Source organism: Papilio machaon, chromosome 3 (genome assembly GCF_912999745.1).
Source record: "Papilio machaon chromosome 3, ilPapMach1.1, whole genome shotgun sequence".
Classification (NCBI taxonomy): Eukaryota; Metazoa; Arthropoda; class Insecta; order Lepidoptera; family Papilionidae; genus Papilio; species Papilio machaon.
In genome coordinates, this window is record NC_059988.1 from 1,201,554 (window position 1) to 1,216,836 (window position 15,283).

Sequence of the window (15,283 nt, forward strand, 5' to 3'; positions counted from 1 at the left end):
ACGATTAAAACTCACTGTACAGTTTCGAGCCCATCGAGAGGATTTTTCAAGTTGTGAGGCACCTAGTATTATTTCGCAGTCACGTTCCGTTTCCCACCATAATAAAAGTCCCACTCACCCAGTAAAATTAATAAATTTCATTAAGATCCGCTGAACAGTTCTGGAGAAATGTCATAACGAACATCCATCCATACATTAGAATTTATAATATTAGCAATACATTAGTAAGATAATGTATTTAAGCAAAGTTTGCAATTGAAAATACTTTCATAGGAAAGGTTCATATTTTTGTGAGTAGTATATTTCAAAACATATTTTGTATGATAACGATGAACTAACTGTTTAAGCTCAAAAATGTAGTTAAGCAGTGTCTAGTTACACACCTGTTTTAACTAATCAGTGCTTAAGTGTTTGACCGCTGCCGCTGAGTGATATTATTGGCGGCACCGTCACGTGACTTTCGATATGAGTACTTTATTATTTATTTCGTGGGCAATGATCCAATATCGCATTTTAACTCGATAGCCATGTTTCAATAGCCATGATTTGACAAAAATCCGCGCCAGTTGTTAGAGTCAGGCTATAAAAGGGTTGAAGTATGGTAATCTAAAATGTATTTGGAACACTGTCCAAGTTTTTTTTTTATTGTAAGGCCCGAATATTATCTTAGTACTTTTCTGGTGACTGTCATTTTATTTTTCTGGTATTTCGTAAACTTTAGTTTGAACGCTTTTTGAAAAAGTTGAACAGCAATATTCGTTTAATAAATTTTTCAGTTTTTAAATAGTGTGAACTATTCGTATATGAAGTAGAGAACGAATCTAATGGCATTGAATAAAGTTCTGAACGGTATAAATTCGTCACGTATTATTCTTACCAAGACACGCTAAATAAGTAAGGCAACACTATTTTTTTCGAAACTTCTAGTATTAAATAATATAACCTTGATTAGAAAAACCATAAAACCGACTGTATGGATTTCTAAGTATGAGATAGTGCTATTTATTAGCCGCATTTTTTTTTATTTTAACTAAATAAACTCTGATTTTACAAGTAGGGTTGGCAAGAGGCAGTCGGCCGGCCGTAAAAAATTAAGCCAAAACTTTAAGTTTTATAAAACCTTGTGCGGCAACCCCGAATGAGTGGGATAAGGCCAGGGACAATATGATGATTTTACATAACACGTTCGCTTCAGCAGAGATTTGCCTAGTGTTTCCATTCCTGCGGCACAATGCTTATTAGGCCTGATAGTAAAACTTTTTACTGTGGTAGTACGAGGCTTATTAGACCTCGTAGCGTTGAAGAAACTAAAACTTAAAACTCCTTTTTGTCTTCGTGTACAAATAAACTATAGGATTTTTTGCTTTGATTATTAAAAATAATGAATTCATTGACATGAACCTGTAATTAGGTCAACAACTTGTTTTGTTTAAAAGTTATAGCTATTAAAAAGTTCATGGTTTTGTGCACCCTGTACCTCAAATACCAAAGTAAGAGACGTTTTGTGTATATTTTAAAGATGAGAAAGAAAAATATCGATAGTTTAAATTTAATTTTAATTTAAAAAAAAATTAAGTTTAAATGAAAACAAAGTTACATATTATGCGCGAAAAATTACTTTATTTGATTAATATCAGTCGGGTAAAAAGAAGAAATACTCTAGAAATTTTAGACTCTCTTAGAATAGACATTAAAAGTAGACATTAACAATCTTTAACATTCCCCTATTAAGTTTTTTTTTTTACTCCGCGCGCACAGAGTCGCGGGCGACAGCTAGTATAAATTTATATATTCGAATATCATCTGTTTTATATCCCTAAAACCAGATAAATTTATAGCAGTAACTTGATAATGACTATTTGTAGATAACCTAATGAGTATATAAAGCGCCGAGCCATGCCTACGCAGCAGTTTTTGTCCATTCGCTAGTCGTACTGTACTTTTCGAGTGTTTAGCTTACGTTTGCATCCATGGAAGACAAGAAAGAAAAATGATTCTGACAACGCTTATAATTATCGGTGCTTTGTCTGCAATTTACTATTTAATTGGAATTTACAATGAAGTGTACTGGAAAAAACGTGGCATTAAATTGTATTCGAAAAACAAAGTTTTGGGCCCATTAGGAGAGTTCGTAATATCAAAACGAGCAATGTTTCAAATCTTTAGCGACATTTATAAAATGTATCCAGATGAACCCGTTGTCGCTGTAGCGTCTCTTTTTACTCCCGCGCTTTACGTCAAAGATGTAACCAACGTACATCATGTTCTAAATGTAGATTTCAATTCCTTCAGTCATAGAGGATTTGAGGTTAATGAAGGAGATCAACTTGCCGATAACGTTCTTTTTATGAACGGTAATAGATGGAAATTGATGCGTCAAAATATGACTCCTCTTTTTACTTCTACTAAATTAAAAAGTATGTATTATATACTAGATCGCAGTGCATTGGATTTTGTAGAATATTTAAAACAGAGACCAGAACTGCTACAGAAGGATACTTTTCAGACTCTTAACATCTTTTGCAGTGCTGCTATAGGAGCTTCTATTTTCGGTATCGAAAATGAGTCTGTTTTTGACTCACCCTTTCTTCAAATGGCGACCAAGGCCTTCGCACCCACATTCAGGATTAATACATTGCTTACCATTGGCGCTTTCAATCAAAAACTATTTAAACTGTTGGGAATCAAACTATTTAAAGAACACGAAGACTTCTTTATTGGAGCCATAAAGCAAGTGATTCGTAAGAGACAAGAAGAAAAAGTTAAAAAACACGATTTCGCAGATTTGTGTGTTGGTTTGATAAATAAAGGTGCGTTAAAAGACCACGACACAGGCTTAGAAATACAACCAAGTGAGGAAATATTGGCAGCTCAAGCTTTCTTCTTCTTCGTCGCTGGAGTGGAACCTACTGCCACTGCCATGTTTGGTATATTAGTAGAGTTAGGCAGGAATCCGGAACAACTAAAGAGACTTCATGAGGAAATCGATAATTCATTCGAGAAACATGATAAGATGACATATGACATCGTCAACGAAATGGAATATCTCGACATGGTATACAATGAAGCGTTAAGAATGCATCCGCCGATAGGAAACTTGCTAAGAAAATGCATAAAGGATACTGTACTACCAGTTGGCAATGTAAGAGTTGAAGTTGGAACGAAAACATTTCTTCCAATATACGACATCCATCACGACCCAAAAATTTACCCGGATCCTGAAGTTTTTAACCCTGAGAGATTTTCTCGTGAAAATATAAAGAATATAAACAGCAATGCATTTATGCCTTTCGGTGAAGGTAAGAGATTGTGTATTGGTATCAGATACGCAACTTTACAAGCAAAAGCTGGTTTGGTTCATTTACTGCGCAACTTTACTGTAAAAACACATGTTGGTCAAGGAGGAATCAAATACCAAAAGCAGAATGTTCAAGTAAGGCCAACTAACGTAGATGTACAATTTATACCAAGAGATTTGCGTAAAAATATGTAAATTGTTTTAAATTAACAATATCATCTATGGATGCTTTTCATGTAACAGAATTGTCAATAGTTAAAATAGTGTTTTTTTTTGTCAATTAAATGAGGAAATTATAATAGTTACAAAGTAATATGTATATTTTTGTATGTACTACGTATTGCAACGTTTATAATAAAGTGCCTTTTGGAATTTTAAAATTAAAATTATTTCTTTGCATCTTACATTGTCTTCGTGACCTTATCCCACTCACGTGGGGTCGGTTCAAAAGGTTTTAAAAATCTTAAAGTTTTGGCTTATTTTTTTATAGCCGGCCACCTCTCTCTGGTATTATTTTTGACATTAACAAAATAACCCCCATTACATGCTATACATTTACGATCACAGAAAAAAATTAAGTATAACATTGACACATTTCTTGCTGGTATTGAGAAGGTACACCAATTTACGCATTCTTCTTTCAACGAGATATATTGAAACGTTGTGGACTTATCGAATAAATTTGCAAGTAACAAAATATTCCATATCGATAGCGAACCTGACATTTTTTGGAGATGAAAAGACAACTTTTTAATAAGATCTGTTGATCCGTTGTATAATTCTAACAATGGTAGATGCCAGAAAAAACAACATCTGTTGCACGAATAGGCCGGCTCAACCGGAGAAATACCACGACCGCACAGGATAGGCGTGAAGTGGAAGCAATTCCCCATTCCCTGAATAGTATACAAGCCGGAGGCGTAATTTTAGTCCCTTTTAGGCCTAATAAAAGGATGGGAAAAAGATGTGGATTTGATAGAGGAGGTGAAGCCTAGGAAGGGGTAACATTTTCCTTCTGTGCGTCCCCTCCTCTGTACCGTAACTTTTTCCAAGATCTAAGGTAACCTTTTGTGTTCTTTCAGACTATGCTCACTCTATACATATGATAAATTTCACCGAGATCCATGTAGCTGTTCTGAAGATACCTTCTAACAAACATTCATCCATACATCCTTACTTACGCATTTATAATATTAGTAAGAATAATAGTAAGATTGAGTATATTATTGTACTTGGTACTGATTACTTACTATTGAAAAGCCTTTATTTTTGCAAAATTAACATACATTTTTATATCAGAGAAGGGGACAAACGAGCGGCGGGAACACCAAGGTGTTCATCGACCATGAACATTCACAATACCAGAGGAATCGCAGATGCGTTCCCGGCCTTTAAGAAAGATATATGCTCGCTTCTTGAAGAACCCTAAGTGTAGCTGGTTAGGAAATACCGCCGAGGACGGACAATTCCACAAAAAAATTCGTGCGCAGCAAAAAAATTCGCGAGAACCGCATGATATTACGTCGCCAAAGTCGCGGACAAAAACTAGTAAGTGATAAATGAGTCCAAACTGATATAAAGCAAAGAATTGTTACACTTTGGCAACAAATCACATGATTAAATTTCGTTTTATTTTTACCCTCATTAAACTTACATGTTGTTTCTTAAATGTCTGATTTAATTTTGATCTTAATTTATATTATACAATTTTATTTTGTGTTTTCTCAATAATTAAACTCGTGAAGGAATTTCGTTTAACAAATGAAGTAAATTGTTAGTACCTGTTACTATGGCTTTCGCGCGACAGATATTGTTGTCTTTGTTTTTTTTTTTAAGAGTATGTGATAGATAACAATATGTGTCTCAGTACTCAGTTACCTAATATCGCTAAAATAACAAAGTAACTAAAAAGTGTGCAGTACAAAAAAAATTCACAGATGTTCCCAACATTAATTAATAATAATCAAACTAATCAACTTGTCAGTTGTCACTCCGACGGAAAAAACCCACTCGATTATTATTAAAATAATTTATGCAAAAGTGATCAGTTCTCGTGCTTTTCGTTGTATCTGGTTTGCAGACACTTAATTATCTCGATTACTATTTTTTTTACTAAATTAATAAATAACAATCATCTCATAGTGATGAAGCAAATTGTGTAGAAAAAATAAATATCTAGTTATAACATTCAATGATAACAAACCACAATCATAATATAGTGACGAAGCAAATTGTGTGTAGCTGATGTTCTGCGCGCAATTTAAAAAAAAAATCTTCGAGATAAAAAGTATTGTATTAAACTAGTTTGCCTCGTTGTTCTACAGCGAACTTGAGGATAATCTGAATTTTTCAATCTGCTAAACTAAACTTACTAGTAGAGCGTCGTTGGCTGAGAGGTAAAGCACTTAATTTGCAATCTGCAGGTCCTGGGTTCGAATCTCGCCATGTAACAATGTGATTTTCGGTTCTCGATTTACATATATACATTTAACCGACGTTCTTACGGTGAAGGAAAACATCGTGAAGGAAGAAATTCAATGATATGTGTGAAGTCAACTAACCCACACTGGGGCAGCGTCACACCTAACTTGGGGAGGCTCCGAACCCCTCAGTGGGGACGTATAGTGAGCTGATGATGATGAAATTAAACTTCATCTGATAATTCATCTTTACTGTAGTTATAATGTTATTCTCACGACACAGGCTCAGCTTAATGTGAAGGTATAATCAATAGCAATTTTAGATATCAAAGTATACTGTACGACCCTTTTTTGTAAATAAATCTTTCCATGCATCAAAATATTCGCATTTATAATATTAGCAAGATGTGGTTCATAAAGTAACTGGTAAGGTCATTTAAAAACTATTCCCTTAGCACGTACAATGTTTGGAATGGTCGAGATCGATACTAAAGGTGGCGAGCACATTAACTAACAACTAGTAATCGTTCGAGGAAAGAACTATTTGTCGTTTTTATCTTTGTTTTTTTTTTTTTTTTTTTTTTGTATATAAGATAAAATAAATGAAGATTGTAATTTGATGAAGAGTGAATTTTGTTTGCGCACAGAAAATATGAAAACATTTTATAAAGCATGAAATTATCACGTACCTACAAAGAATTATGATTACGGCAGGGCTTTTTCAATCTCCTCTCATTATATCTCTTTGTTGAGGTATAATGGGATAATATTTGATATTCCGCGCAACTTGTTAAAATTTTTGACCTCCTACCTTTTTTGCTTTATTCAAATTATTTTTTGTTTTCTTTACGTCAGTTTTTCCAAAACTTAAACTAATTTTATAACCGTATTTGTTTTAAATGTAAAAGTTAACAGTTATGTGATTAACCTGAATGGTAGATTTTTGTGATTAAAAAAACTATATTTATGTTAATTTTATGTTTGAATCATACAGTGTAGTTTAGAAGCGAATCCGTACGATGCCTCTTAGGTATTAATTATGTTTATATGTCACGTTTTAATATATTAAACAAATCACAATATTGTTATTACAAATTACACATTATGATTATCTTATACATAACATAAATATAATCTTGATATCTGTATTTTACATGTAACCAGCGTATACAGTATAAAATTTTTAATCTTTACGCCGAAACCTTTGAAGATATGAACACAATACAAACGATTTGTAACCCGTATACAAAGAATTTATCATACAAAACATCTTCTCGTGATGTCGGAGGATGTTTTGTATATCGTAAGATTATGTAGCACTTTCATCCTTGTATCACATTGTCCAAAGCTTTTTTATTAACAATGCCATACATACAGAAATAAAAAAGTCTATGGCAAACATACACATGTCTAAATATAATGTTCGTAAGAAACCAGATTCTTACCACGATTAGACTGTTTACGAACATTATATTAGTAAAAACCACGAAAGTTTGAAGTTATACATGTCTAAATGTCGTGAAATTTGTAGCGAAAATAAATTTTGCAAATTTTGGAGCAGTTGTTTTCAACAGTTTAATACATGGTTACCTATGTCTAACACTTTATGGTGCCAAATATACCTATTGCCTTTATTTATAACTGACATGTACCTGAATCATCTGTCTGTACAAGACGTTAGGAAAACTTCCTTAAAGCTAAAAGAAAGAATATGCATAAATTGGAACGTAACCATTGGACTAATTTTAGCTTGCTGCAGATCTCTGTAGGCAAACAATACGCAATTTTAGCGATACCAAGTGGTACTTTGCTTGTCACCTTCTAGTTTAAAAAGTGAAAGTTTTTATTTATTATGTAATACATTAAGTAGGCAGGTTGTTAGCAGAGTTCATATAAGGTATGTTATACACGGGTGTTATTTGGTATGCATATAAAGGCCTCGCGTAGTGAATAGGAAAGCCTCGGTATTATGCGTTTGCTTGGAAATTGCGGATTTGCCCAGTGTACATAAAGCTTTAATGTTCGTAATACTGAGAACACACGAGTAACTTTTGAACGCACGTTTCATAAAAGTTATTTGAATATTACGTTGTCAGTCGCAAATCGATATACGGAAATAGATAAATATTAACAAAATCTCTCACTGTTAAATAAAACATATCGTCATCCGAGTCATTATCTTTAACAAAACAGGGATAACAATACGTCTTAAATGGGGATTTTGGACTCATCGTGACAGAATATTATGTGTAATAAATGAGGACTTTCCTGAAATATTTAGTAAATAATTCGAGCAATTAACCTATGTTCATTAAGTGTGACACCGATTCGGCACTAATGGTTAAGTCATGAGATTACATTGGTCAGTTTTATGTATTTTGAAAAAAAAAACCGTACCTTTTTATAGAATATAAATTCCTTGTACCTTCCTTGTCAGAAAACAAGTATAGATGTTAATTATGAAAAAATAAATAATATCCAGACCACTCTTTGGAAATGTCTACCACCGTTAAAACTCTGTATTTATTAGCTTAATATGAATTTTGATATTTTCAGGAGCTGAATTTAGCCACGAGGCCATTATCATATGAATGGTGGAACCACATTTAAGCCTCAAGTTTCAAACAAACTTCTATTATATTCCAAAGCTATGCGGTCGATTAAATCTTATTGCAGCTTAACTTTCGTGTTAATTTAATCTTTTAACAAAATAATGTGAAATTCGGGAATATTTAGTTAAGATTTTGTGAAGATTTAGATATTTACCTTAAAAAAACTAATTAAGAACGGCTCAACTAACATATGGTCGTCCGGTGACGGCACCGACTAGTGTCTGTCGGGGGTCGACGCAGTCGCGTCACGCTTTGCACTGTCCGAAACTAGTCGGCACCATCACTGTATTGATGTACCGTGATTGTAATCCATCGGATTGAAAAACAGGGATTTTATTCCCAAACAATTTTCTGATACAATTAAAAAAGCCGTTATTAAAATTCTCTTACACCTTAAAATAATTTAAAAAGAAATTGGACAAAGAACCACACAGAAGACAGGCGTGAAGTGGAAGCAATTCCGCGTTTCGTCTGATGAGTGTGGTACCGGAGGCCTTTTTAGTCCTCTTTCCCTTCCCACCCTTTTCTTATTGGAAAAGGATGGGAAGGGGAAGTGGATTTGGCGGAGGAGGGGATGCATAGGAAGGAGAAATATCCTCTTTCTGTGCGTCCTCTTCTCCGTTGAATAAAGGTAGGCAGCGCATCTGCATTTGCGGATGTCTATGGGCAACGGTCGCCTCGCTATTGCGGCGAATCCAAGTGGCCGTTTGCTCGTTTGCCACCTTTTGATATAAAAAAAAAAAAAAAAAATTTCAAATTGTTTTCATACCTCGTAGTTTTATATTTGGCTAATATAATATAACACGTAACTATATTAAGACTACAGCAGAAAGTCCGCGTCGGAGATAATGTAAATGCTTCGTTATACGAGAAAACTTTACTCCATTTCCTTAAATAACAGTTTTTGAATTCAAATTTATATAAACGGTGGCGAATAAAACTGAAATTTAATTGTTAGAAGTTTTAACTACATTTCAAATTTTTATGCTAATGATTTTTAGAACATGTTACGCAGTATTAACAAAAATTTAAAATAAGTCGACGTGCAACGGCTGCCTTTCCGTCAAACTCCTGTCAACATCGGACTAGCCGTTGCAGATTAGCCGGGACAAACGCGGAGACAAACCTAGTGGATAGACAGCCCGTCAAATTTATTACATTCAGACACTTCTATTTTATCTATATATATAAAAGAAAGTCGTGTTAGTTACACTATTTATAACTCAAGAACGGCTGAATCGATTTGACTGAAAATTGGTGGGCAGGTAGCTTAGAACCAGGAAACGGACATAGGATAATTTTTACCCCGTTTTCCAATTTTTATTCCGCGCGGACGGAGTCGCGGGTAAAAGCTAGTTTATAATATAATATGGTTTTAAGAATTTCTATATTTTCTATATATTTATATAATTCCTTTTTAATAAAGGTAAGCATTGTTTTTCTTGTTACCTTATTTGTGGTACATGTAATGTACTAATATTGGATTAGTATAAAGAGCTTCTTTGTGATCTTTTGTTCACATATCTCAGAGAATTTCTTTATTCAAACGTTTTATATTGTTCTCCAAATTTATTGTATACTTTTTATATCAAATTTTGAATCTGCTTGTATATTTCTTGCAATTTTCGAATTCGTTTGCTAATTTTTTCTTCTAAAGTAAGGTTTCACAAATTGACTGATAAACTTAGTACAATTACTAAACTTGATAAATTTAATTCAATATCAATCAAATAAATATTCTTACTTATATTATAAATGCGAATATTTAGATGGATGGATGTTTGTTTGATGGTATCCTCAGAACGGCTGAACGAATCCAGATGAAATTTAGCTCACATGTAGAAAATATTCTCGAAGAACACATAAGCTACTTATTAAGTTTTTTTTTAATCGGACGAAGGACTTAGGACGAAGTCGCGAGCGACAACTAGTATTTTTATAAATTTTAATTGAAACAGAAGTTACTTAACAAAATATAAAAAAATAATCTTGATCAAATATTATCTAGAGAATCTTGGGTAAACCGTAAGCGTAATCGTTCTACATTAATCCGTTATTTATCTTAAATCAATGTTTATCGTATCGTCGATAATCAAACATTAATTAAACGAAACATCAGACGATTTTGATGAAAATTCATTTAACCATCAGATACGGTCGAATAAATTTTACAGAACGGATGTATAAATAACTTTATTATGTATTTTGATGGTACGTTATGGTACACATGGTTATAATTTTTCTTTTAATTTTTAGATGAACAGTTTCACTTTGACACAAAGTACCCGAAAATCATGAAAATTATTCGAATATGCTAATTAAATAGCCGTTCTCGCTATCGCTGGGTCAATGAGGTAAAAAAAGACCTTAGGGAGCTCCAAGTCCAGAACTGGGTCGAGATTTCTATTGTCGGAGGCCAACGCAAATTTCAAGTCACTGTCTCACCCTAGTTAGTTAAATGTAGTTAAGTATTTGTATGTTCAAAGAATATGAATGAATTGCATCAGTTGAGTCTCGCGGTTTAAGAACAAACGAATACTACGATTAGACCGTGGGTTTGAATCCCAAAATCGACACAGTTCGTAAACCGTTTTTGGTTCTGAATTGCGGACCAACCTTCACAAGATACCTCTGCCTTTTTGGCTGACTGGGTTTTATGACATTTATACCTTCATAGTTGGAATGGTGAAAAGGATGTTTTGTATATTGTTTAGTTAAATTCTATATATTCTGACTTAATTTTACATAAATTTGAATTACATGAAAGATGCTTAATAATACAAAAAGTTAGCCTCGCAATGTCTACATGAATCAGGAAAAAGGTAAAAGGTAAAAGTTTCGAAGCGAATCATGCTTTTAATTTCGCACCCAATTTGGTTTTATACCCCCTCATCCCCCCATTCATCAAAACTTTGTATTTGCGAGGATGTAACTGCGTCCTCGAATTATTTTTCAATAACAATTTTCTCTTTAGAAGTATTACATTTTTTTCCTCGCCCGCGACTCCATCCCCGCGGCATAAAAAAAACTTTATAAGTAGCCTATGTGTTCTTCCAGACTATGTTCTAAATTACTTCCAAAATCCATCTAGATACCGTTACCGTTGAGCCGTTTTGGAGATATCTTCAAATAAACATCCATACGTCCATCCATCAAATCATTCCCATCATATTATTAAGATAGATCAGTCTTTTATTCTAACTAAAGATTAATATTTGCTAATATTTCACTCCTATGACCTCTATTTAGTTAATAAATTACTTATTTGTTCAATAATTCACGAAGGTCAATTTGAAACAGTTATTAGTTTTAATTCCCAAACGATCTTGATACTTTAATCCTAACTGTACTGTAATCGGTTAGGGATTGCGGAGCTGTGCCGATTTAATTAATCGACAATGAATTTTAATTAGATGCTTCTGTTTTAACAGATTAATGAAATTATTTTTTTAATAACAAACTAAGCAAAGCAATCTAAAAAGTAATGCTTTTCTATGTACCATCATGGTAATATTATAAATGCGAACGTTTAGATGGATCGGATCCATCGGATCATCCTCGGATGCATGGATGTTTTCTGAAGATGTCTCCAGAACGGCTCAACGGTCCTTGATGAAATTTAGCATAGATGTTGAACATAGTCTGAAAGAACACATAGGCTAGTTAAGTTAATTAAGTTTTTTTTTCGCATGCGACAGCTATTATAATTATTAATATTCTTTCAGTTAGTTTCAAGTGGTTGAGAATGTTATATACTCTATAGTTATAGAAGTTTTAGTATATAACATCAATATTAACTTTAGAATAGTTATTTAATAACAGCTGTTTAGAAATTAAACAATTAAACATTCGCATGATTTCTAAAAAAAACATGTCAAACTGTTCATGTTAATACTCATTTCAATTTCATCATAATTGATGATATAATAGTGTTATCATCCTATCTGATGATAAGGAACAAATATTTAGTAGAAATTAATCATAAATTAAATAGATTGGATTTTCTGGAACCGAAATTTCTCTTTAAATTAAAACAGTTAACTTGATTTTTTTAAGTATTTACCGCAATAAACGATGTTTAATTTTAATATAGAAAATTATTTATGAAAATACTCGGTATAAGTGAGGACATTTGGTGTCCCAGAATGCGCCAACTGTTGTGTGAATTGCGAATCCCGGACGCACGCTGTTATGTAAATACTGTTTTACTTTTTTTTTTGCACATAAATATACAATACTTGCCTAATTTTAGTTCTCTTTCCCTTCCAACCCTCTTCTTATTAGGAAAGGATGGAAAGGGGAAGTGGATTTGGCGGAGGAGGGGACGCATAGGAAAGAGAAATATCCTCTTTCTGTGCGTCCCCTTCTCCGTTGATTAAAGGTAGGCAGCGCATCTGCATTTGCGGATGTCTATGGGTAACGGTCGCCTCGCTATTGCGGCGAATCCAGGTGGTCGTTTGCTAGTTTTCCACCTTACGATATAAAAAAAAATTAGCAACGAGTAAGTTAACCAGTAATGGCAAAATGGAAAAGTGTTAAATATCACCAAAAGCAAACTCATGCATGCTTTGGTCTTTAAAATATTTCGGTACGGGTCCATATCTTGTTCAATTCGTGCAGATGACTGCAAGAAATCTGATGTCTTCGTAATGTGGTGCTAGAGAAGAACGTTATGTATACCTTGGACCGAGAAAGGAACGAATAAAATCTATTGTAGACGAAGTGAAAATATCCACTATATGCAACCAACGAGTTCTTGAGAGACCCCGAAGACAAACAAACAACTTGGATAAATTGAATCTGTTTGGAAAGATTAAAGGTAAATGATAACGATGTTGTTCACTTACCCGTTGGATAGATCAAATACAAGCTACCCTACTACCCTGAAACAAGCCAAGCACAATTTTTAATAACGAATGATACGACGAAGAACTTACTTGTTATGGATGGACGGGCGAATTATAAATAATTTTACTGTGATAGACGCTATCAACAATAGCACGAAGACAGGTGTGAAGCGGATTTCGTCTGATGAGTCTGAATGCTGGGTGCTTAATTTTAGTCCTCTTTACCTTTCCAACCTTCCTTATAAGGATAGGAATAGGAAGTAGATTTAACGGAGGTGGGAAAGGAAAGGAAAGGGAAATATTCTATTTATGTGCGTCCTGCAAATTGCGGATGTCACTTCGCTATTTCGGCGAATTAAGCTGGCCACTTGCTCGTTTGCCTTCTTATGATATAAAAAATTGGGCAATACATTTATTTGTCAAATTATAAGTTACTTTATTTATAAGTTAGTTATTGGTGACTTCTATGTAAGCAATACGTAAGTTACTATACTTATACATGTTTATGGATGGATAGATTGCTTTAATAATGTTGAGCAACTTTTATAAATGGTATGTGCCTTAAAAAAAAGATAAAACAAATCGTATTGTACAAAGATATATTTTTTCAATCTATGTTCGAACAAAAATAACTTTCCCTCAAATAAATCAAGCCCTGTCTGGTGTTGGAGTCTCGGATACCACGCTGCCGCAGCTCTATAACATGATTCATTCCACTCTCAAACACCTGTTACCTGATGCAGAGGTTATGTTCAATTCAAATTGAAATTCACTTCAAAGTAAAGCAACATATAAAAGTGACTGAGTGAATTATGATGCATTTAGCCATATCTTATATATAAAATTCTCGTGTTCGCTCCCGTACTCCTCCGAAACGGCTTGACCGATTCTCATGAAATTTTGTAAGCATATTCAGTAGGTCTGAGAATCGGCCAACATCTATTTTTCATAAACCCCTCCATTTTTAACTGCGCGCGGACGGAGTCGCGGGCGACAGCTAGTCTTATATATAAAATTCTCGTGTCACGGGGTTCGAACTTGAACTCCTCCGAAACGGCTTGACCGATTCTCATGAAATTTTGTGAGCATATTCAGTAGGTCTGAGAATGGGCCAGCATCTATTTTTCACACCCCTATTAAGTTTTTTTAACTGCGTGCGGACGGAGTCGCGAGCGACAGCTAGTTTATTAATAAAAGTGATTACTGTCTGTCATCTAGATTGCAAAATATTATATAACTCTTGGAATCTGTCTATCTTATAAATACAAGATTGAGTTAGCTGTTTGTAATCTATATTAGTACTAATACCAGCTATTGCCCGCGATATATGTTCTTCGCGCCTATGTGTTCTTCCATACTATGTTCTAAATCTGTGCCAAAATTCATCAAGATCAGTTGAGTCGTTCTGGAGATAACTTCAAATCATCCATCCATCCATCTTAACTTTCGCATTTTAAACATTAATAAAATAAGTAAGTTTACAAGAGGAAAGATTTAAGTGTTATTTTGTTCGCATTTGATGAGTTGCGAAACTGCTGAACCGATTTGAAACATTTTTTCACTGTTGTGAAGCTATACTATACCTGGTTGACATAGACTATATTTAAGTCGCCAGCAACTGCTAGTAATTTATATAAAAATAAATAAGAACACATTAAAACTTAAGAAATAAGAAAATCTCTTTTGCTGCAAACTTCTTTACCGTTTGCCTTATAAATAAGTGTATATTTTATATTATAGTATAAGTATTAATAAGGAAATGAACAAAATACCTGAATTTCTTTTGAAGATATTTCATTATTAAACCTTTTACCTTTTCGTGAGCGAGTCGCATCACGAGACAATAAGACTGGTGAACTTTTGATATTAAAATTGTTCCCTGCTCATTGCGCTTGACGGATAAATATATTGAGGTCACGCGAAATATTCTTCGATATGAAATAACAGCAACACAATACTGATTGTTTTATAGTAAATATCGTTTTTGTTATATGTACTTAACAATACACCTAACTAATATTATTTAAGCGAATATTTAGATGGATGGATGGATCGATGGATGGATGGATGAATGTTTGTTTGAAGGTATCTCCGAAACGGCTCAAC

General features: G+C 33.7%; 1 protein-coding gene across 1 annotated transcript; it reads left to right on the plus strand.

Annotated features, from left to right (window-relative positions):
* The first annotated feature begins 1,977 nt into the window (after positions 1–1,977).
* LOC106711023 (cytochrome P450 6B5-like) lies at positions 1,978–3,493 on the plus strand. Its single transcript, XM_045686511.1, has one exon. It carries the CDS (start codon positions 1,991–1,993, stop codon positions 3,491–3,493), a length of 1,503 nt encoding a protein of 500 aa, XP_045542467.1. The 5' UTR covers positions 1,978–1,990.
* The last annotated feature ends 11,790 nt before the right edge of the window (positions 3,494–15,283 follow it).